Genomic DNA, 9,029 nt, shown 5'->3' on the forward strand with positions numbered 1-9,029 from the left:
CGTAATTCACGGCAACATCTGGGCCAAACAAAAACTGATTTGGGGGGCCAGAACTGGGCCAAATAAACTTAGCTATTTGGGATGAGAACAACTGTGGCAGTCAGTGATTGCTCTGATTGGCGTTGAATTTGTGTTGGGGCCATCAATCCCAGGTAGCAAAGAATTCTGGCCCAGATTTGGCATAAAGCTGACACAGCAGGAATTCATCCAGCACTGGCATACAGTATGTGGGCCAAACATGGCCTGGGTTTGGCAGAGGTGGCACCGTCTTTAAGATGGCAAACAAGACATGGGCCAGAAGTCAAACATAGTATTTGGCCAGGATGTTAAAAAATAATATGTGGGCCATGTAAGTTTGTAAAATCCAAAGTTTTGAGTAATCTACCAATTAGGTCACTTTAAGAATCGACTTGGCCCAGATATAGTCCATGCTAAGCCCATGTCTGGAAGCCAGACTTGGTCCTGTCATGTATCGTATCTCATGACAGCCTCTGGGCCAAGCAAAAGCTGATTTTGTGGGCCAGAACTGGGCCAGAGAAAGCTATTTGGGATGAGAACAGCTGTGGTAGTCAGTGATTGCTCTGATTGACTGCTCTGCAGACAGAAAGATATCCTAATGTTACGACATGTTACAATAATATTCAAAACGACATTAGCCTGGATTAAAGAAATAGTGGGCAAGCACTGCTGTATTTTGCGATTTGTATATCTGCAGTCTTAGATTGGGTTTGGCTTTTTAAGTAAGAATCATAGACTATTGATTATTGGTATTATAGGCAGTTAATTTATTACATGAAAATGCAAAATGCATGTGCATCTGTAGTCTTTTTGGTGTGCTCAAATATAGTATTTTGGCAGTGTATTTCTGTTGCTTCTAGATCTTTTATGTTGCCTTGGTGTGTCACGGCCTTTGTACACATTTGAACACCATTTTATGGTCTCTTGGTTATGCTGTTGTAACTGAACAATGTCCCAGGCACAACACTGAATATGGCATTTGTAACGTGAAAATAGATTGATGGAAACATATGACTAATATTATTTTTTCTAAGATAGGAGAGATGACAAGATAGGGCTAAAAGCAGTATATTTAAAGGCTTAGTATAAATAAGTGAATCTTAAAGGTGCAGTAGGTGATCTTCCACAATGCTAACAGCTTAGCATAAATCTCTGAATCACAGTCCCTCCCCTGCCGTCCAGAGCAATGCCTCCTGAAAACGCGCACGCGCACCTTAAATATGACAGAACCCTCTCTCATGTGTTAAAAGCGACTAGTGCTTGTCCGACAGCGTGTAGGTGTAACTCCGCCGGTTCTACGCCACCCATCCCACTCCGAGCTGCTATCAAACCGGCGACCTTCCACATGGGAGTCGGTTGCTCTACCAAGGAGGCTAAAGACCATGGCCTCTAGCGTCTGTCGCTAGAGCACCTTTAGAGGTCAGAGGAGCGAGGTTTACCTGCACAGCACTCACTAGCTGGCCTCCGTTACACTCACCCCCCTAAACCTCACTCCCATCCGGGTCACGGCACCAATGTAACCTCGTCGGTCTTACGCCACCCAACCCGTTCCGAGCTGGGATCGAACCGGCGACCTTCCGCATGGGAGTCGGTTGCTCTAACAAGGAGGCTAAAGACCATGGCCTCTAGCATCTATCGCTAGAACACCTTTAGAGGTCAGAGAAGCGAGGTTTACCTGCACAGCACTTACTAGCTTGCCTCGGTTCCACAGGAATTACACGCATCATTACTAACCCAAACTGACATGCTATTTCAGAGCGAATATTTAGAGTAGCATGGTAAACGATATAAGGACAGCATCACAGGTCATCATTGTTTAAAAATGAACCAATGTGATGTGAATATAAGCCATCTTCACCCCAGTAAAGCTGGCTAGATGGAATAGAGCTATTTACTTGTGTTTTGTTGTTAAACCAAATGAAATCTACATTATCGATGCTGTATAAGGACATTATGAAACTGAAAACAGTCACATCAATCTTTCATCGGAAGATTTTAGTGGCTGAACAACACTTCTGTGCAGATATAACCCGTTTGTGACAACATCTGACGTTACATCAGCTTTGCGTGAAGCTAAAATAGTTTCAAAACAGAACATTAACTGGCTAAGAGAAAGCCTTCAGACATGGTGTCATCCTTTCTCCAGCGTGCAAAGGTAACTCCAATATTGATTCAGGTTTTTAAAAAGTTTTGATTAAGCATGTTTTTATCGATCTCTCTCTCTCTCTCGATCACTCTCATGAACGCGTTATGTACAAATGGCGGAGCTGCGTACAAACGGCTGCGCAGTTGTTCAAATCTGCATTGGCTGACAGTTTGAGCTACTTATCTTAGTTATGAGAGTTGTCGGCCCGACTCTATTTAATTGTATGAACATTTTCTAGTTTTATGGCTCACCCAGAATATAAAAATACATATAAATACATTTCGATCACATACTTTAATCAATACTACTGGAATGTGAAGACACTTTCGACCAGCACAACAAACAAATGTTTCTGAAGATAATCACCTACTGCACCTTTAATATCCAATACACATTTGTTAAAACACATCAAGCTCAAATTAAAAAACTCAGAATTAGTGCTCAGAGTGCATTTAGTTGAAAATGTAAAAACATCTGAGCTTCAGAGTAGTTGCCTGTTCAGGTTAAATGCTTTTTCTTTATCAGCTAAATGAAACTGCATTATCGGTCTGTGCCAAACAACAAAAATCACTTTGTGCTTTTGACACCTTGAAAGGTCATCGCTAATGGTAGCTTAAACAGCAAAAGGGCAAATGGATCAATTTCCTTTGATAAAATTAAGGTGGTTAAATCTGCCACAGAGTCAATATTTGGAGTTTAATTGTTCAGCATGGGATAGAGGGATACATATTAGCCTAAAAGTGCAATTACTTTAGCGGAAATCTGAAGACGAAAAAGAAGGTTCGTTATTAATAGCTTAGCGATGCATGAAGCGCTGCTTATATAGAGATCACTTCCAAATTAAGCAGCTTAATATTGGGCAACATTGCACATTTAAATGTTCAAAGCTTAACAAATCTCAATCAGTCGACAAATTAGCGAAGAAATGTGCTAAATTTCATGACTATTCTATTCATGAAATTTTCCCCCATCCTAATGCAGACGATCTACAGATCAGGTCATGAAATGTGCGCACTCCACTTTATAACTATGACATGCATTATTATGTTGGCCTGCTTTACACAATGAAAATATGGCTACAAAACACTTTGTCATTTTTCGTTTGAATAAATAAAGCTAGCTCTGATCTATGAAATATGCATGTACACGAATATCCAACACTGACTATTTATTAGCCATGTCCTATGAGATGGAAACACAGGTGTGAGGCCTGTTATTTAAACAGGTTCACATTGAGGCTGTCTAGAGAACGTAGTTAAACTCAAGGCTTCGTTTTGTTTGTGTGTCACAGTGACACATCCTCATTAGAGCATACCTGTAGAAAAAACAAAACCAAACCAAAAAAACTCAAATAAATAATAAATCAGCCCTTAACTGTGCCTCTCTTCCTCACAAAGAACCTAATTCCTCAGCCCAGCCACCTGAGACGGGCCTTTGTTCTTCTATCTGGAGCCGCGTGATTGAGCTCTCAGACTCCCCGTTGACATGACTATCTTAAGGTTTGTAACAAATTAACGTCGGTTTCACTGAGTTATTCATGCCACGTGAATCTCTACATGCAGGAGTGTTTGAACGTGTGTAAAAGATGTGAAAAGCCCTTTACTGTAATAAGGAACAATGGATCTCTTGGTGATTGGGGTCAATTTTGTTTGGTGAGCTCCGATTGGCTGCATTCATGCAGCCGAATAGCAATTTGCACGGTCCTCTTTCAACACCTTGTTTTCAGATCGTTTGGGTTCATTTCTTTAAAACGTTAGCAGCATAGTCTAAACTCTGGTTCTAACATGCAATTAGAGGATATAGGGAAGAGAATATAATATCTTAATATATTAGATAACACTAATGGCGGTAAAAACGATTTGTGGATGTCTTTTTGCCAACAGAAGTCTGGATACCGTTAGACATTCCCACAGAGACCTTTTTTTCAGCCAAGCACTTGATACTTAATGACCGAGCGACAGTACCCAGACTTCCAAATCTACTGACCTGGCAGGAGGTGACATCGTACCAGCAAAAAACAAAAACAAAAAAAACATCAGGCTACCTTAATAAGGTTACAGGATCTTAATGGGAGAATCTGAGCTCAAACCTGGGCTTTATATGTCGGGTGTCTTGGTATTTGTCTAGGCAATGGGTAAACCCTCGTAACGAATAGAGCAGCATTCAGAGAGTTTGTGATTACGAAGAGAAACGAGAAGAACATCGAAGTGGACACACGGATGCAAGCACAGGCACACATGCACACGCACTCATCCGTTCGCTCACTCTGTCTTGACTATTCACTTGGATACTGTACATCTAACATCATCCATCTCTGCCGATTCCTCCCTCCTGCACAAAGACCCAAATGAACAGAAAAGAAACATGAATTAGATCCTGTAGTCATCTAGTGCAACAGAAATCCAAACCATAGACACAGTGTAAAAAACATAGTGCGAGAAAACTCCGCCCCCCCCAGAGAAGCCTCTTTTTAGCAAAGGCTAGTGTTGTCCCTTGTTCTTGTTGCTTGATTGGATTCGTCCAGTAATTGTTTAACTTTAGTAGCGTTTGCTTGGTTTGTTTTGATTGCATGTCCACAGTCTCTGTCCCAGAGCTCCCAGCGAGCATCCCAACGGTCCGTCCATCACGTCTCTGGAATCGGCACTGCTAGCGAGTGGCTGTTCCGTCATTCCTCGTTGGAGGAGCTGGAGGTGAGGTTGAACCCAGTGGGACTGTGGGATGCTGTGAGAGTGGCAACAGTATGGAGAAGGACGAGGACCAGCAGGCAGAGTTTGAGTCTACTGTTGCACAGTCTAGAGGCCGCTGACGAGGTCAGGGATGTCCCGTGCTGACACGACGGGTGAGTTCTTTTGAGAGTGCCTTTGGAGCTGTTGTCCGCCCTGCTGTCCCATCGGACGTCGCAGCACTCTGTCTCTGCATCTGAGGGGTTGTCCTCTTGAAGCCCTGGGATAGCAAAAGACATGTTAACGTTGATGATAAATGGGAGTATTCTGCATAAAGGAGACAACTTTGGTTCTTACAAATGTAGGAAATGTGTTCATGTTGCTTTTTAAAAGGTTTGAAAAACACTATTAGATCATTTGCAACGCGAGTTTCAGGTTAAAGGTGTACTTTTTACAACATGTAGAATAAGTGTCTCATGTGTGCATGATGCATCTTTTGAAAAAATTCTGAGGTAGACCTGAACCGAAAATGGAATGTGTCATGACCCTTTAAAGACTTTACTAGGTTAAATAGTTTAAAGGTGCAGTAGGTGATCTGCCAAAATGCTTACCGCTTAGCATATTATCTTTGGACGGCGGGGAGGGACTGTGATTCAAAGCCACACCCCCTGAAATTGCGAGCGCGCGCACCGCGTCACAACAGCAGACAGACAACCCACTAGTTCATGTCATTCGCCAGTTAGTTAGTGCCAGTGCTTTACTTTGCCACACTTACATGCTATTTCAGAGCGGATATTCAGAGTAGCCTGGTAAACAGTATAGGAAGGCTGTCATTGACCCAATGTGAATATAAAAGCAACTTCAGCTCAATAAAGCAGGTTAGGCGGAATAGCGCTATTTACTGATGTTTTGTTGTTAAACTAAATATAAATCTACATTATAGATGCTGTCAAAGGACCTTATGAAACTGAAAATAATCACATCAATCTTTCACCGGGAGATTTCAGTGGCTGAACAACACGTCTGTGCATATAAGTCATTCATTACAACACAATCTAACATAAGCTTAGCCTGACTAAGTTTTAAAACAACATTACCTGACTAACAATAATACTTCAGCCATGTTGTCCTTCCTCCAGCGTGCTAAAGTAACTCCAATATTGATTCAGGTTTTTAAAAGCTTCAATTCAGCATTTGATTTCTTCCAGTCCGTCTCGTGACCGCGCGGCCGCTTTAAGGGCTAGTTCTGTGAGGCTGAGAAGTGGCACAATCCACTCGCCATGGCGCCTGGCTTTACAGTAATCGGCCCGAGCTCGTCTGTCCTTCGGTGCCTCCGGCTCCGACTCGGCATTGGCGAGCGCCCCGCAGCTCGCTCGCGCGAATGCGTTTGTGATGCAGACGGGCATGCGCTAATAGCGGATCTGCATGAACAGATGCGCAGAAGTGCGAATCTACATATGCTGACAGACAGTCTGACCTGCTTATCGGAATTATGGGAGTGTCGGCCCGAATTGAAAGAACGTTTTTTAGTTTTATGCTTTACCCAGAATATAAAAATACATATAAACACATTTAGATCATTTACTGTAATCATTACTATTGGACTGTGAAGAGACTTTCAACCAGCACAACAAAACATGCTTCTGAAGACAATCACCTACTGCACCTTTAATTAGGCAAGTTATTATATAACGATGGTTTCTTCTGTAGAATATTGAAAAGATATATAGCTTAAAGGTAATAATAATTTTGACCTTAAAATGGTTTTTAAAAAAATAAAAACTGTTTTTAATCTAGAAAAAATTAAACAATTAAGACTTTCTCCAGAAGAAAAAATAATATAGGAAATACTGTGACAATTTCATTGGTGTGTTAAACATAATATGGGAAATGTATATATATATATATATATATATATATATATATATATATATATATATATATATATATATATATATATATATATATATATATAAAATCAAATGGAGGCTAATAATTCTGACTTTAACTAAACATCATTAATGACGTGTTTATGGCCATGTTGTGATGATGATGGATGCATATGTTTCTTTAAGTTTGAATCTGTATAATAAGTTCCATAATAACACATTTTAAATGGTTCTAATGTGTTATATCTATTCATAAGTTACTGTATTTAAAGTTTGAATGCATGGTAATATTTGCAGATTGCTATTTACATCAAAATGAATTATACAGGTTACTATGCAATGCATTACATTGCTTAATCATTAACAAAACTTTTACAATGCATAAAGACTTCAAGTTTTATTTTCATTACTAAAGTTCATTGGAATCACCAGTTGAAATTATTTTAGAGAATTTTAAAGAAGATTTTTAAGAGGATTAAGCTGAAGGATGAATTAATTAATCAATTTTGTTTCATTTTGACATCAGGAAAACATGCATCATGGAAAATGTTTGACACATTGTTTATTAAAAATAAATACATAAAATAAAAATAAAAAATACAAATGATGCTCACAATAGTAGAAGCATAGTCAGCCATTGCATACATAAATAAAGCAGCCCTCTGAATAGATTATTAGTTGTAAAAAATAAATAAATAATTAAAATTATATAATTGTAGTTCACTACATAAATGCAGGCCTGTATGCATGCTTATTTCAAAAATATCTCATGTGTCCTCCAGGAAAAACTACAGCACATACTATAAAGAATGCCGCAATCACCTGAGGCTGGGTAATTAATTTTGGGGTGAACTAGTCCAATAAATCATCTACTTTTCCACTTGACCTTGCCACACATACATCATTAATGACAGGTGTTTATGGCCACTGTGTGATGATGGAGGCATATGGTGCTGTAAAGTTTAGCACTGCGAGACCGCGTTAAGTGGAGATACTTAAAGCAATTAAAGGCCAGGTAATTAAAGTTTGACCACTCAGCCGGCCAGTGCGCTTGTGCTCTCAATTCCCCATTCATCATCAGTGGGTCTCATTATAGCACAAGCCTGCAGGCCATTGGGAGGCCAAAGCAGTCATTCACACTCAGCACTTACAGTACCAATATGGCAAGCGGATTTATCACTATAACACAACATAAAACGGTAACACTATCTGTTTTCATGCTATTATGCAAAAGCAAATTATATGCAATAATATTATTTTACTCAATATATATATTAAAAAAAATAATAATTATTGTAGTTAATGAATAAACGATGCAAGCTGAAAATTGTATTGTATTAAAGTTCAATTTAATTCTTCAAAAGTGTTTTTTTGAGTTTGCATGGATATCAGCCTCTTATTGGGGACCCCCAAAACCAAACTTTGACTTTTTATAATCCATAATAGTGGGACTTTAAATGTTAAATAGGCTTGCCATATATCCTCAGCATATCCTGACAGACAGCCACATCTGCATTCATATACTTATGATCAGCATCATTGTTGAAATCAAATGGAGCATAATTTAAAGATGAATTAGTGTGTGTAGGACGTGATCATGTTCATTCATTCAAAAATTGCACACAAGACAGAAGAACTGCAGTTTGTGTTTCAGCCACAAGGTGGAAACAGAGACCAAGAATTGATTTAGTATTTAAACTCTGGCTACATGGTCCACATCCGGTGTTTGTTAACATCCTGTTTACTCTGATGCCTTCATCTGGTAACCCTTAAGCTTAAATGTATCCTTTGTTGTTTATTATACCATACAATTGTGGTTATGACTCAGTGTCTAATGAGAAATAAACAATTTAATCATAGTCTCTAAAGTTCACGTGAATTCAAAATGTTTTTCATAATCAGAAATGACATTTAGGAGCCCCGGAAGCTTTGCTTAAAAGGTGACCTCATCCCAAAATTGCTTTTCTTACTAGGAGTCTTTGTGTTATTTCTAGTTCAAATATCAACGTATTATTAAATTAAGAAACATGTTTAAGACAAGTAAAAGGAATTATTGTTTTGTTTTCAGAAAAAAAAAACAAGTCAAAATGAAGTGAGTTTTCCCTTATAACAATCTAAATTATATTAAAATAATCTTATTTCAAACCTACATAATATTTTACCTCACTGTGAGAATATCTGTCTTGTTTTAAGGAACTTATTTGTAATGTAATGTGTATGTTTGTATATCACATTTATTATGTATGGCCATCCACCCAAAGCACTTCACAATCATATGAGGGGGGGTCTCTCTAAACGACGACCAGTGTCATC

General features: G+C 39.0%; 1 protein-coding gene across 2 annotated transcripts in view; it reads right to left on the reverse strand.

Annotated features, from left to right (window-relative positions):
* Positions 1-761: 761 nt before the first annotated feature.
* Positions 762-9,029, reverse strand: part of nalf1b (NALCN channel auxiliary factor 1b) — a 237,135-nt gene continuing 228,867 nt past the window's right edge. For both annotated transcript variants that reach the window (XM_017357749.4, XM_073912452.1), the window contains exon 3: positions 762-5,107. In XM_017357749.4, the coding sequence (XP_017213238.1) occupies positions 4,830-5,107 (278 nt within the window). In that variant the 3' untranslated portion in view covers positions 762-4,829. The remainder of the gene's footprint in view (positions 5,108-9,029) is intronic.

The sequence above is a fragment of the Danio rerio genome, chromosome 9 (genome assembly GCF_049306965.1).
Source record: "Danio rerio strain Tuebingen ecotype United States chromosome 9, GRCz12tu, whole genome shotgun sequence".
NCBI lineage: Eukaryota > Metazoa > Chordata > Actinopteri > Cypriniformes > Danionidae > Danio > Danio rerio.